The sequence below is a fragment of the Crinia signifera genome, chromosome 7 (genome assembly GCF_055691185.1).
Source record: "Crinia signifera chromosome 7, ASM5569118v1, whole genome shotgun sequence".
NCBI lineage: Eukaryota > Metazoa > Chordata > Amphibia > Anura > Myobatrachidae > Crinia > Crinia signifera.
In genome coordinates, this window is record NC_139223.1 from 27375578 (window position 1) to 27391484 (window position 15907).

The 15907-nt window shown below is 48.4% G+C and overlaps 1 protein-coding gene across 4 annotated transcripts in view; it reads right to left on the reverse strand.

Moving 5' to 3' along the window:
* Positions 1 to 15907, reverse strand: part of GRAP (GRB2 related adaptor protein) — an 82566-nt gene that overhangs the window by 13422 nt on the left and 53237 nt on the right. For all 4 annotated transcript variants that reach the window (XM_083152658.1, XM_083152657.1, XM_083152655.1 and 1 more), the window contains one exon: positions 5900 to 6071. In XM_083152658.1, the coding sequence (XP_083008784.1) occupies positions 5900 to 6071 (172 nt within the window). The remainder of the gene's footprint in view (positions 1 to 5899; positions 6072 to 15907) is intronic.

Genomic DNA, 15907 nt, shown 5'->3' on the forward strand with positions numbered 1-15907 from the left:
ACACCTGCACTGAGCAGCCTGCAGTATGTAATGCAACACCTACACTGAGCAGCCTGCAGTATGTAATGCAACACCTACACTGAGCAGCCTGCAGTATGTAATGCAACACCTACACCGAGCAGCCTGCAGTATGTAATGCAACACCTACACCGAGCAGCCTGCAGTATGTAATGCAACACCTACACCGAGCAGCCTGCAGTATTTATATGTAATGCAACACCTACACCGAGCAGCCGGCAGTATGTAATGCAACACCTACACCGAGCAGCCTGCAGTATGTAATGCAACACCTACACCGAGCAGCCTGCAGTATGTAATGCAACACCTACACCGAGCAGCCTGCAGTATGTAATGCAACACCTACACCGAGCAGCCTGCAGTATTTATATGTAATGCAACACCTACACCGAGCAGCCTGCAGTATGTAATGCAACACCTACACCGAGCAGCCTGCAGTATGTAATGCAACACTTACACCGAGCAGCCTGCAGTATGTAATGCAACACCTACACCGAGCAGCCTGCAGTATGTAATGCAACACTTACACCGAGCAGCCGGCAGTATGTAATGCAACACCTACACTGAGCAGCCTGCAGTATGTAATGCAACACCTGCACCAAGCAGCCTGCAGTATGTAATGCAACACCTACCCCGAGCAGCCTTCAGTATGTAATGCAACACCTACACCGAGCAGCCTGCAGTATTTATATGTAATGCAACACCTACACCGAGCAGCCTGCAGTATTTATATGTAATGCAACACCTACACCGAGCAGCCTGCAGTATTTATATGTAATGTAACACCTACACCGAGCAGCCTGCAGTATGTAATGCAACACCTACACCGAGCAGCCTTCAGTATGTAATGCAACACCTACACCGAGCAGCCTGCAGTATGCAATGCAACACCTACACCGAGCAGCCTGCAGTATGTAATGCAACACCTACACCGAGCAGCCTGCAGTATGTAATGCAACACCTACACCGAGCAGCCGGCAGTATGTAATGCAACACCTGCACCGAGCAGCCTGCAGTATGTAATGCAACACCTACCCCGAGCAGCCTTCAGTATGTAATGCAACACCTACACCGAGCAGCCTGCAGTATTTATATGTAATGCAACACCTACACCGAGCAGCCTGCAGTATGTAATGCAACACCTACACCGAGCAGCCTTCAGTATGTAATGCAACACCTACACCGAGCAGCCTTCAGTATGTAATGCAACACCTACACCGAGCAGCCTGCAGTATTTATATGTAATGCAACACCTACACCGAGCAGCCTGCAGTATTTATATGTAATGTAACACCTACACCGAGCAGCCTGCAGTATGTAATGCAACACCTACACCGAGCAGCCTTCAGTATGTAATGCAACACCTACACCGAGCAGCCTGCAGTATGCAATGCAACACCTACACCGAGCAGCCTGCAGTATGTAATGCAACACCTACACCGAGCAGCCTGCAGTATGTAATGCAACACCTACACCGAGCAGCCGGCAGTATGTAATGCAACACCTGCACCGAGCAGCCTGCAGTATGTAATGCAACACCTACCCCGAGCAGCCTTCAGTATGTAATGCAACACCTACACCGAGCAGCCTGCAGTATTTATATGTAATGCAACACCTACACCGAGCAGCCTGCAGTATGTAATGCAACACCTACACCGAGCAGCCTTCAGTATGTAATGCAACACCTACACCGAGCAGCCTTCAGTATGTAATGCAACACCTACACCGAGCAGCCTGCAGTATTTATATGTAATGCAACACCTACACCGAGCAGCCTGCAGTATGTAATGCAACACCTACACCGAGCAGCCTTCAGTATGTAATGCAACACCTACACAGAACAGCCTGCAGTATGCAATGCAACACCTACACCGAACAGCCTTCAGTATGTAATGCAACACCTACACCGAGCAGCCTGCAGTATTTATATGTAATGCAACACCTACACCGAGCAGCCTGCAGTATGTAATGCTGCAACACCTACACCGAGCAGCCTTCAGTATGTAATGCAACACCTACACCGAGCAGCCTTCAGTATGTAATGCAACACCTACACCGAGCAGCCTGCAGTATTTATATGTAATGCAACACCTACACCGAGCAGCCTGCAGTATGTAATGCAACACCTACACCGAGCAGCCTTCAGTATGTAATGCAACACCTACACCGAACAGCCTGCAGTATGCAATGCAACACCTACACCGAGCAGCCTGCAGTATGTAATGCAACACCTACACCGAGCAGCCTGCAGTATGTAATGCAACACCTACACCGAGCAGCCTGCAGTATGTAATGCAATACCTACACCGAGCAGCCTGCAGTATGTAATGCAATACCTACACCGAGCAGCCTGCAGTATGTAATGCAATACCTACACCGAGCAGCCGGCAGTATGTAATGCAACACCTACACTGAGCAGCCTGCAGTATGTAATGCAACACCTACACCGAGCAGCCTGCAGTATGTAATACAACACCTACACCGAGCAGCCTGCAGTATGTAATGCAACACCTGCACCGAGCAGCCTGCAGTATGTAATGCAACACCTGCACCGAGCAGCCTGCAGTATGTAATGCAATACCTGCACAGAGCAGCCTGCAGTATGTAATGCAATACCTGCACCGAGCAGCCTGCAGTATGTAATGCAATACCTACACCGAACAGCCTGCAGTATGTAATGCAACACCTACACCGAGCAGCCTGCAGTATGTAATGCAATACCTGCACCGAGCAGCCGGCAGTATGTAATGCAACACCTGCACCGAGCAGCCTGCAGTATGTAATGCAATACCTGCACAGAGCAGCCTGCAGTATGTAATGCAATACCTGCACCGAGCAGCCTGCAGTATGTAATGCAATACCTACACCGAACAGCCTGCAGTATGTAATGCAACACCTACACCGAGCAGCCTGCAGTATGTAATGCAATACCTGCACCGAGCAGCCGGCAGTATGTAATGCAACACCTACACCGAGCAGCCTGCAGTATGTAATGCAATACCTGCACCGAGCAGCCGGCAGTATGTAATGCAATACCTACACCGAACAGCCTGCAGTATGTAATGCAACACCTACACCGAACAGCCTGCAGTATGTAATGCAACACCTACACCGAGCAGCCTGCAGTATGTAATGCAATACCTGCACCGAGCAGCCGGCAGTATGTAATGCAACACCTACACCGAGCAGCCTGCAGTATGTAATGCAATACCTGCACCGAGCAGCCGGCAGTATGTAATGCAACACCTACACCGAGCAGCCTGCAGTATGTAATGCAATACCTACACCGAGCAGCCTGCAGTATGTAATGCAATACCTGCACTGAGCTTACTGCTGCTTACTGTGTGCACCACAGCCGGGACTGACAGCTACTATAGCAAGGTATACAGCCATTAGGTAGACCCATTTAGGTTGACATGCATTGGATTGACCACTGAAGGTCGACATGGATTAGCTGGACACTTGGAATAGGTCGATGTCGCTAGGTCGACAGTCAAAAGGTCGACATGAGTTTTTCACAGGTTTTCCTGAGCCGACATGTGCTGACAGGCAGTATTTCATGCCCTACCATCCACTACGGTGTGGTGGGAGAATAGAATAGTGTGCCGAGCGCAGCATCATGCGAAGGGGGCATGGTACACTTTGACGGGGTCCATGTCGACTATGTCGTCATTCAGGACAAAAAACTTGAAAAACTCATGTCTACCCTTTGTCGACTTAAGGCTTGTGTCGACCTCCCAACCCTGTCGACCTATGTTATGTGTCGACCTAAACCATGTCGACCATTTCGACCCAATGACCCGTACCCCTATAGCAATGACCCAATAGGCTCACTTTATTTATAACCTGTCCGGAGCTCATTTAAAGGGTATCTGGTCGGTTAGTTGACAGTAATTAGGTCGACAGCCAATAGGATGACCACTATTGGTGGACAGGCAATAGGTCGACACATGAAAACGGTCGACGGGTTCATGGTCAACACTGACAAATAGTCAACACATGAAAAAGTCGACATGAGTTTTTCAGTTTTCCATGTCTGCAGATTTCGAAGCAAAAAAGTGAAAAACTCAAGTCAACCTTTTCCTGTGTTGGCCATTTCCATGTCAACCTTTTGATTGTGTTGAGCTTTTGTCAATGTCTACCTAGACCATGTCGACCTTTTTCACATGTCAACATACTGCCTGTCGACCAATAGTTGTCAGCCGATTGACTGTCGACCTAATGATCCACACCCCATTTAAAGAATGGAAAACTGTAATCTTCCTTGTAGACATCGCTGGCCTATCTCCCTGCAGCTGTGCCTCGGTCTGTGCAGAAGTGGTAGTGACTAGGGGACTGAGGGAGGGGTGGAGGGGGTACTAATTACCCGGGCCCTGGTCTGATGGAGAGGCCCAGTGGGACCTTGCATTACCTGGCAGAAGCAGGTCCTCTCAGCTCAGCACATGCTGCTGTGTGGATGCCTGGCCACGCCTCCCGTGATTAAGCCACACCTCCTGAAATCTATCTGGGCCCATCCAGGCTCTGTACTGGCCTGCTGTGCGGAAGTGTGCACTGTTACATACAGTATGCAGCATGCCCATGACTCATGCTTAGGGATGGACATCGTTACCATTGCCGGCAATTCTGCAACTAGCCATCGATAGTGCTTAACTATGCAATGGATGACCAATGATATTTATACATATCGATGGTCATCTATTGTGTTTGATTGGCTTGTGGGCCAATCAAAACACGGGGACGGGGCTTCGTGGGTGTCTGGGGCGGAGCTATGCTCCGTGTCCCGGGACTTTGAAAAAAAAAAGAAAAACATAGTTTTGCTTTTCCATCAAACCATCTGGCTCTCCCCCATCGATGGCAAAAGTATTCGACATCGGCCATGAACCATCGATGATTTAAAATCATCGTTGGTCAATGGCCATCCCTACTTGTGCTCAGTGCCGCCCACTGCTGATGCCTCACATCTGCCGCTCTTGCTTGTAAGCAGGAACATCAGGTGCATCATTGGACTCTTGAACAGCACTATGTTGCGTCAGACTGAGTGGCTTTCCTAAGGCGTTGAGGCCCTCTGGGACTAGGGCAGGGATGGGGAACCTTCGGCCCCGCTCCAGTTTTGCTATTTGGCCATGCTAAATCTGTTGCAGGGCATGCTGTGATATGTAGTTCAACAACAGCTGGAGGGCCGAAGGGTTCCCATCCCTGGACTAGGGAATGCCTGTATTTCCCTAGCCACACCCCCATTACCTGCCGGAAACGCTGACTACCTGTCACTCACTTTGTGTGCCTCGCTATAATTCTAACTACAAGTGCGCAGTGCGGTTTTGCGGTGGAAAAATATCACTCCACAACACTGCGCACTCCCCTGGCCCAGACCCTGTGTCGCAGCAAAGCGGCCTGATACCGGTATTTGGACACACAGGTGTGCTCAGGAGATGCTACAAATAACTCCGCAGATAAACAGGTTCCGGGCCAAGCTCTCATGTTATTAGGCACCGCCCCTGTCTTGGCAAAATGCAGCAAATCGTGGATCAGTGGGCAAGAAGTGGGGCTAAATGGCTCAGTTTGCATTATTTCAGTCACTCCCCCCCCCCCCCCCCCATACAGAGTTGCGTTTCTCGATATTATTGCACTATCCCGGTTGCTTCACTATTGAGGGGAGATCCACCTGTTCCTCCAGGGGAGCGGGAGACTGACCGCAAAACTGGGAGTCTCACACTACGTCTGGGAGAGTAGGCATCACATGCACTTTTTGTGCTTTACGCCCTCCTCTGTATCAGGAAAATTACCTCTGGATTATAATGAGAGACAAAGCGGTGACAGCAGGGCTTCCCCTGACTAATGCAATAATCACAATGAATGGAGCCCTTCCATCCTGAAACTTTACCTTGTCCTCCTCATCCCGCAGCAGCACGCGGTGGGTTTTGGCGATGGAACTTGATCGGTAATAATCCACCAGTTCATTCAGGGAGCTGAACTTGGTCTCCCACAGGAAGTAGCTGGTGCGACTGTCCTCCCTGTCCTTCAGCACCTTGAAATGTTGCACGTGGTGTCCATAGCTGGAGGGAGACAATAGGAAACACAGGCTGTGAAGGTGGCCCCCTCTCCATAACATATACCACAGTTACACATCTGGGATTAGGGATGGACACTCCGCACACAGATTTTATCACACATCGGGAGGTGATGTTGCCCATAGCAACCAATCAGACACAAGCTAGTATTTCTCTATTGCATCCAAATGATAGAGAGAATCTGATTGGTTGATATAGGAATCCCCACCAATTGTTTGGTATAGATACTGTAGTAAATCCTGCTGACACAATAAAACAGTGTAGGCCTTTACCACTGGTGTACACGCTAACAATGTAGTAGAGAAATTGTTTGTGACTGCACATGCAAGTCTCACCACGCATTGTTTGCGTGCACAGACACTTGACTGCCATCATGGGAGGCCATAGACGGACGGAGAAAGTGCACCCCCCATTGGGTGCCGATATGTATTACAGAGTTTATGGACGCTGACAGATGGCATCTCAGTCCTTGCACGTTCTGACGCACACAAGAGAAGGACTCTGTGTTGGCACTGCCATAAAGTCACTGATATGCAACCAATATACGCAGCTGCAGATGAGCCTTGTATCACTGATGTCACTGGTTTCTAGGCTTTATTCACATCAAATCGTTTCAGGTCACAAAATGGCTGCCCCAGTGCGTGAGGTGATGTGTACATTTAGCTAGGACATTCCTTTATTTGAATTTTGAACTGTGCTGTGCAGCCCCCCTCCTGTGCATGAATATATATATATATATATATATATATATATATATATATATATATATATATATATATATATTAGGGGTGTGCGTTTTGGGTTCTGATTACCTTCAGGTTTTGGGTTCTAATAGGTTTTGCCAAAACACCCCCTCAAGGTTTTGGGGGTTTTTTTTACTCCTGACTATATTACAGGCCATAGCAGAGACAGGCGGGAATCTCTGAGCGCCGCTCGGATCCGGCCTTGGATTCATACCGTTTGTGCAGGCTTGGATCTGGGAAATCCGAGCCCGCACCTTTCTAATATATATATATATATGTATAAAACACGCATGAGACACGTCACTTCCATAACAGGTGACTGTGTGGAACTGACTTCCCAGCCTGTGCCAGCCTCAGGGAAACACTTCCCAGTGAGTAATCATAATGAGCCGCAGAGCACTGCTTTGTCTGGATGCTGTCTCAACTTGCTCCCTACCTGCTTGGTACATGTGGGTGGGGCGAGTGGATGGGTGGAGGGGGCTGCCCCCCCCCCCCTTCTAGATACCAGAGGTATTGCCACAGCATCAGACTTGGTTGCCTAGTGACAGACAAATCAAACCTTGAAGAGAGATAAAATGGCAGCAAATCAACTCATAACTGTCATGTTACAGGCGGTGTTTGGTAAATGACAGTTAGGAGCTGGTTAGCGGTTACTTTATCTTTCTCCATGTTATCTCTCTCAAGGATTTGATACATCCCCTTATTAAAACAATGAACTGAGTTCCGGCAAATCATCTGTGACTCACTTGATTTGATTGCCAATGAAGTTGGAGTAAGAAGGGTAAATTGGGAAACAAGGAAGTTTTTACAGTCCCACGTGGGGATGTGATCCCAAGGAGACTGCAGGTTACAGTGTTATACAAACACACTGTCCAAGGAGGAGCTGCTGCTGCAATCGTTGTCGATGACTCACGTTTGCTCAGAGTATTAATGGATCCACCCAATATGTCCCACGTTTGTTTAACCTGCTGAATCTGTCTGTTAAGAGGACAAGAGGGGGGGTTTATAGATTCCAAATACACCAGAAGGTGCGGAAAGGATGGGCGCCGATCCCTCTAGGTTTTTTCCTTCATTTAAAGCTTAAAAGCGTGTCTAAGCCGTGAGCTCATTCATTCATGACACTGTACTATGAATATTTTATAGGATGTAGAACAGAATGCAGAAGCTTAGTGTCAGCATACGGTAACTAATCCCATCCATCCATGATCAAAGGTTTGGTGGGAGTACGGACATTGTACTTCCAGAGCGAAACCTGTACATTGGGAATCTTCAGGTAATACCCCTTTTAGACATTCTACCCGGGATTTTGGCCAGGTTTACCCAGGATTTTCAACCCAGGTCACTCCTGGGATTTTAGTAACAGACCCCCTTTCACACTACACCTCAGATCCGGGAAAACCCGGGTATACCCCTTTCACACATAAGCCAGGCTTTTCAAGCATTTCAGTGTTTCATCATTAAAATGGTACATTTCGAAGAAGATGCCCGGCAGCAAAAAAAGCAACATCACATGTTTAAAACTGAAAAACCCGGGTAATACAGTTCAGACATAAGCCGGGTATTATACCCGGGAGTAAAATACCGGGAAAAACCCTGGTCAATTGCAGGTGCTCAGTATCCGGGAGTGAAGTCCCAGGTATAGCCTTTCAGACATACAGTAGTCCCGGGTTTAGGCGCATTCATGTGAAAAAAACCAGGATTTTTTCGCGTATATGTCTGAAAGGGGTATTATAGAGGCACCGGTAGTGGCTCCTGGGTTCCACACCAGGAGTCGCCCTAGTCGCAGGATTAACCGTCTTAAACGGATCGATCGAATCGGACAAAAATCATATACTGCAAATAAAAATGTAACCCCCCCCCCCCCCAAAAAAAACCCCAGAGTTGTTGAAGGATCACACTTGTGTGTATATACTATCTATCTATTTATCTATCTATATACATATATATATATATATTTTAATTTTTTTTGTCATTTTTGATTTAAGTGGTTCAAATATAAAATATTTTGAAATCCCGTTTGTTCCTGACCAATCTGTTGTGATTAGTAACTGGGTAGGATATCACAAGGGGCACGCGCCTGCCTAGATGATGACTTTTTGGCTGCAGCCCAAAATAATTTGATATCTTTGACAGATCGGGAAGCCAGCAAGATCTACTTTGATCAAGTTGATTTTACAGATTTACCAGCTGAGACCTCGCTGGGTTTATATGACAAACTATTGAAATGAAGGAGACGTAAAACTGATTTGTTACTCCATGGCCAGTTTCTGAGCGGGTACCATCATACGAGAAAAATACCTAGAGGCTTCAGAATAGCCAACGTGCCCACCTTGGGGAGAAATAATCCCAGCATACACAGAAAAAGAGAAGGGGACTGTTCTCGGGAACGCATACCTCCCAACTTCCGTCCGGAGGAAATAGAGCGTCCGAAAAGGGGGCGGGGCGTATGCAAATGAGGGCGCGGCTTATGCTAATTAGCCACAACCTCATTTTCATACGAGAATAGACGCTGTGCGCATGCGCACAGCGTCTATTCTACTAGATTGGGGGGTCTCCCAACTGCCACCCCCCGCAGCGGGACAATGCCTGCCGCGGGTGGGACGTCGGGACAGGACCCGAAAATCTGGACTGTCCCGACGGAATCGTGACAGTTGGGAGGTATGGGAACGCACAGAAAATTATTAAAATATAACTTTTAATGTCTAATATTTTAAGACTCCCTTACATAATCTCTTCCGGGAGGTAACAGTGAAATTAACAAGAATTAAAAATTACACATATAGACGTACATACACAGGATGTGTATCATGGTGAAAATAAAGAAAGAAATGTGTGTGCTAAAATACTGGTGTCAGCCTGAAAAATGTCTGATTTTTTCAGCACAAATTGGTGTCGGTAATGGAGTACCTTATAACCCTGGATTATTTATTAGTAGGTCCGGGTTGGTAATTTCCACATGGGGTACTATGGAGTTTTATATCTACCGCACAGTCCAGGTATTATTCAATTATCGCACAGTCCAGGTATTATTCTATTATCTCCACCTATTAGGCTCTCTATCTAGTACCTCTTTGTGCAATATAGATTATACGGTTTAGCTGCCACCTATCAGATATATACCCGGCTCCCAAAAGGTGCTAATACCCTCTGGAGAAATAATCCCACCTACTGCTCTAGATGATGAATAGTTATTCAGCCGACCTACTCTTATTAGTTATCGGGGATACGCTCAGAGATTGAAGCCTTTAAGACAACACAACTAAAGAAATGAACCGGTGACAAGAGTGAGCCGTAGCTAGAAAAACTAAGACTCAGGTAGAAACCTATCATCAGGAGTTATTGCAACACACAGCTAACCGGTGGCTTGTTGGGGAGAGTGATCAAAGTAGGGGACGTATGTGGCAATCCACTCTGAGTGCCCCTGTGCCCTCAAAAAGGCTTAATGGCAGCCAATGCTGCTATTAGGAAAGACTGCAGCTTCATAGACACTGCAGGGATGTGAGGGGTTAACAGACCCAGCTCACATCCTGACATTCCCCTGATTGGCTGCCCTGGAGTGTGTGAAGACAGGAAGCTGAGAGGTCAGGGGTCAGCCAGCAGAACGGGACAGAGAAAACTTGCTGCAGTGGAGAGAAGGCAGAGATTGTGCACAGAGAGAGAGAGAGGACACTTGGCAGCCTAAAGACCTGCAGAGAGGGCAGAGGTCAGCCCAGTGTGAGAAGAAGCAGCAGCAGCAGCCATCACAGAAGGGGCCTGATTCGAGACCAGCAGGAGCTGGCAGCAGCAGCAGCTGAAACAGGTATTTCAATCCTCCTGTCTGCACCCTTGACACCCCAGTCACCCTGGGACACTGTTGGCCTGACCTGTACCTGGCTAGTCTATGCCGCCCAGCAGTCGGCCACACTGCCACACAGTACCCTCACAGTGGTGTGAGATGTAAAACTCTGCATATGCCCGGCTACTTTGCAGCCCCATTATCCCAGCCAAAGGGAACTAGCCACCGCTGCCATCAGCCACTGGCGGAGCCAGTGACCCCATCGCCAGGGTGTTGTTGCACCCAACCTCACCCCTTACAGTTGTTCCTCACCAACCTCGCAGGGAGTTGCCCTAGGTAACGGGAACCCGCCTGTACCCCTTTGAAGGGGATTGTTCATTTGTTCTGTACTATTCATAGTAGTGTGCACACTGTTAGGGCCTAATTCAGAGTGAGGATTTGTGCGTCGTGGGACCGTTATTGCCCTCAGGAACTCTGTATGGTATCTGAGACTGCAGTTACAGGGTGTGCAGCACCACCCAGTGGACAATCTGATTTATAGTAGTACAGGTGTAGTTAAGCATTTGAGTGTCATATTATTGTCTTTAATATTTCTCTCTTTAATAGTATTTTCTTTAAATGTCTTTGTCTTGGTTATTGATGTTTGCATATGTGTAGGAGTATATCACAGCGACTAGTGCAGTTGTTTTTCTTCAATAAATATTTGTCGCTGTTTCCCGAAGTAGCGTTGTCTTTTGTGGGTCCCTTGGGTTGTGCCGTTCCCTGCCACAGGTTCTCCAGCAGAAGCCGCGAAGAATCCAGAAGCCGCCGCCGTCACCAGCTCCAGATTAAGGTACGCCATCTTGCACCACACCGAACAGGGGCACTGTCACACTTGGCGTCACGAACAGGATTGCACAAGACCCCTGTGAACGGCAAGATGTGGCGATCGCAGTACATAGAACCGCTGGAGATGCGAAGAACCGCCACTCCACCAGCCCAAGCCAATCAGAACTCGATTGGGGCCATCATCGAAGCGATGAATGAAATGACCAGGATGATCCGTGAGATGCGTCAGGAATGGGCGGAGGATGAAAAGGAAAGACAGCAACGTGAAGGTGGCAGAAGGCTTAGATGGCAACAGAATCGCCAATGGAGGTCGGAACGACTACACAGTGACCGAGCCGATGTATGCCCACAGACTGTGAGATGGCATGGGAGAAGAGGTCCACCGGCAGTGTTCCAGAACACGTCAAGAGCATCCGGTGTAACGCAGATGACTGATAGGCCGCGAACCGGCCCAAGAAGGATCACAGGTCGTGTCCTGTGGTTTGATGTGCCACGCGGATATGGATACATTAGACGTGCAGACAACGGGCGTAGCGTCTATGTCCATTACACCGCCATACAGAACGAAGACCCCCAGAATTGCTTTCGGAGCCTGAGCGATGGTGAAGCCGTCGAATTCGAATTAACAAGCGGGAAGAAAGGCACCAAGGCCGCAAAAGTGACGGGGCCGAATGGAACGCCGGTGCTACGCAACAGACATGCCCCAGAACAACAGTGGCACTACCCGCACCGTAAAGAGCCTCTACCATACCACCAATACACCGTAAGTACAGCTGAACTGAGAGAGGTCAAGCTAGAAAAAGAAAGAGTGAACAGCAACCCTCCTCGACCAGGACAGATGCCCCGCCCACCAGAACCTGAGATCACGAGGGCAAGTGAGAAACCGGTCATGTGGAGTGAGGTAGTCCACCAGAAGCAGCAAGCAGCGACTAGGCCTCTTGCAGAGCCAACCAGAGAGTACGTGCCTAGAATGGATGATGCCGATTATCGGGTGGCGAACCTAGGGCCAAGAATGGTAGACCAGCAGAGAAGCCCCGAGACCGTGGTTCAGATTGCTGTGACGCAGACAGTAGAGCCACCAGAAGCAGAACCAGTGGTGCCACTGCATGAATCCAAGGCCAAAGTAGAAGCACCAGAGAGAGAAGACAAAGCCAAGATCTGTTTCATCGGTGGGAAGCCGGTAACAAGTGGTGAATATACGACCATCTCAGGAGAGGAATTCGCCCTCAGAATCCAGCAGGCGATACAGAGGTCGAAGAGGCAAGATCGAGAGGTGAGACATGCCTAAAGATGCGTACATCGTGAGAGTGGGCGCCATCCATTGACAGCCTTGGAGAAGCTGGACCGCAGAGGGATGGAGGTCCTGTGGCGGGGGGATGGTTGACCTGGGGAGCCCACATTAGATATCAGGTGGCAGGAAGGTAGTGATGCTTATAGTTGTTATTGAATGTATAATTGATCACACCTGTTTTCATTTAGCGTTTGAATGTTGTCATGGACATTGACAGGACTTTGTCAAGAACTTATTGGTCCGGGTAAGTTGCCTGCGGACAGGCAAATTTCCAGCAGGGAGGTATGTGGCAATCCACTCTGAGTGCCCCTGTGCCCTCAAAAAGGCTTAATGGCAGCCAATGCTGCTATTAGGAAAGACTGCAGCTTCATAGACACTGCAGGGATGTGAGGGGTTAACAGACCCAGCTCACATCCTGACATTCCCCTGATTGGCTGCCCTGGAGTGTGTGAAGACAGGAAGCTGAGAGGTCAGGGGTCAGCCAGCAGAACGGGACAGAGAAAACTTGCTGCAGTGGAGAGAAGGCAGAGATTGTGCACAGAGAGAGAGAGAGGACACTTGGCAGCCTAAAGACCTGCAGAGAGGGCAGAGGTCAGCCCAGTGTGAGAAGAAGCAGCAGCAGCAGCCATCACAGAAGGGGCCTGATTCGAGACCAGCAGGAGCTGGCAGCAGCAGCAGCTGAAACAGGTATTTCAATCCTCCTGTCTGCACCCTTGACACCCCAGTCACCCTGGGACACTGTTGGCCTGACCTGTACCTGGCTAGTCTATGCCGCCCAGCAGTCGGCCACACTGCCACACAGTACCCTCACAGTGGTGTGAGATGTAAAACTCTGCATATGCCCGGCTACTTTGCAGCCCCATTATCCCAGCCAAAGGGAACTAGCCACCGCTGCCATCAGCCACTGGCGGAGCCAGTGACCCCATCGCCAGGGTGTTGTTGCACCCAACCTCACCCCTTACAGTTGTTCCTCACCAACCTCGCAGGGAGTTGCCCTAGGTAACGGGAACCCGCCTGTACCCCTTTGAAGGGGATTGTTCATTTGTTCTGTACTATTCATAGTAGTGTGCACACTGTTAGGGCCTAATTCAGAGTGAGGATTTGTGCGTCGTGGGACCGTTATTGCCCTCAGGAACTCTGTATGGTATCTGAGACTGCAGTTACAGGGTGTGCAGCACCACCCAGTGGACAATCTGATTTATAGTAGTACAGGTGTAGTTAAGCATTTGAGTGTCATATTATTGTCTTTAATATTTCTCTCTTTAATAGTATTTTCTTTAAATGTCTTTGTCTTGGTTATTGATGTTTGCATATGTGTAGGAGTATATCACAGCGACTAGTGCAGTTGTTTTTCTTCAATAAATATTTGTCGCTGTTTCCCGAAGTAGCGTTGTCTTTTGTGGGTCCCTTGGGTTGTGCCGTTCCCTGCCACAGGTTCTCCAGCAGAAGCCGCGAAGAATCCAGAAGCCGCCGCCGTCACCAGCTCCAGATTAAGGTACGCCATCTTGCACCACACCGAACAGGGGCACTGTCACACGTAGACCCCCAAGATGTCGGAAACAAAGGGGAATCCTCAATTCAATCAATACTCAACTTGATCATCTTCGGATGGTGGGCTTACCTATTCCAGTGATAGCAGAGGAGAAAGGGCGGCTTTTAGAGATCCCACTCATAAGGTAAAGGGAAGAGAACGCCCCACTGTACCCACCGAAGGTGGGGGGGTGGTAGGAAGAAAAGGGTGAAAACCACAGAATCAAACCTAATTTTTAATCTGGTGGTTCAAGACTGGTGCGAATACAATCTTGAGATACGGCGCCAGCTATCAGACAGTGACCCATATAAAGTGTTGGCCTCAAACCCTACAACCATGATTAAGACGCAGATTGACAGTAATATTGGTCTTGGCCATTCGGCAGGGTGGATTGACATGAAAATTGCTAAATATCTATGTGTAGAACATCCAGTGACATGTATACCTTGTACATAAGCGGCTCAATAACCCCCCTGGTCGACCTATCATATCGGTAAGGGGGATGTTATTTCAGCCATGTTGATAGGTTCCTTCAACCCCTGGTTAGGTCTACTGTAAGCTATGTGAAAGATACTTCTGATTTTCTAAACAAAATGAAACACTGACTGATAATTAGACATGGGATGCACTGCAGTGTAATAGCAGTTCACCATCCTACCCCACTACCTAATGCACAGAACCATAGGTACAATACAATATTAACAAGCAATGCACAGAGACCGGAAAACATACATCCTATTCAGACTGAGTACCATAGACACCTGATCACACAGCGCCACCTACCTGCACCACCAGGAATAAACATTCGTTGAAAAAAAAAAACCTTCAATAACAGATGGAATTGTTAAAAGCTTAAACAGAGCATAACTATGTATGCAGATAGTAAATAAAATGTATGTAATATATATTCTGAAGCCTTAGCTCTTCTTTCAACCCCGGCCTATACCCTTATTTGTGTAGCATTAGAATGTGACCAGGCATGCCCAAACTGTGGCCCTCCAGCTGTTGTGGAACTACACATCCCAGCATGCCTTGCCATAGTTTTATCATTCCCTAATAGCAAAACAGTGGCAAGGCATGATGGGACTTGAAGTTTCACAACAGCTGAAGGGCCATAGTTTGTCCATCCCTGCAGAGCCGCCCCTAGCCTAAATGACGCCCTAGGCAAGATTTTGGCTGGTGCCCCCTAGCACCACCACTAGTTCCGCCTCTGACTCTGCTCCCCTTTCCCAGCACCATCAACCCTCATCATAGAAGTCATCATTTTGGTGCTCCTACCCGCAATATTTTAAATAGAAACAGTGCACACATTTGGTGTGCGGCCCAAACAGGGGTGTGTTCTTGCTGGGAAGGGGCATGGCCACACAATTTTACCCCCAGTTCAAATTATGCCACACAGTAGTGCAACTTTATTCACATTATATCATGCGATGGTGTCCTTTATTCACGTTACATCGCACTGTAGTATCACTTTACCTAGTTATATACATTACTCCTCACATTATTCCCTTAGAAAAAAATCCTGAGAAAATAGTGTATTTTAACCACCTCCATGGCCACACTGCAATTCAGCACAAAGCAGTGTGTGCTGGGCAGAGCAGAAGAGCTGATTAAGGGGAAGGGGCCGGGGCCCCAACTGGGCCCTCCCATCAG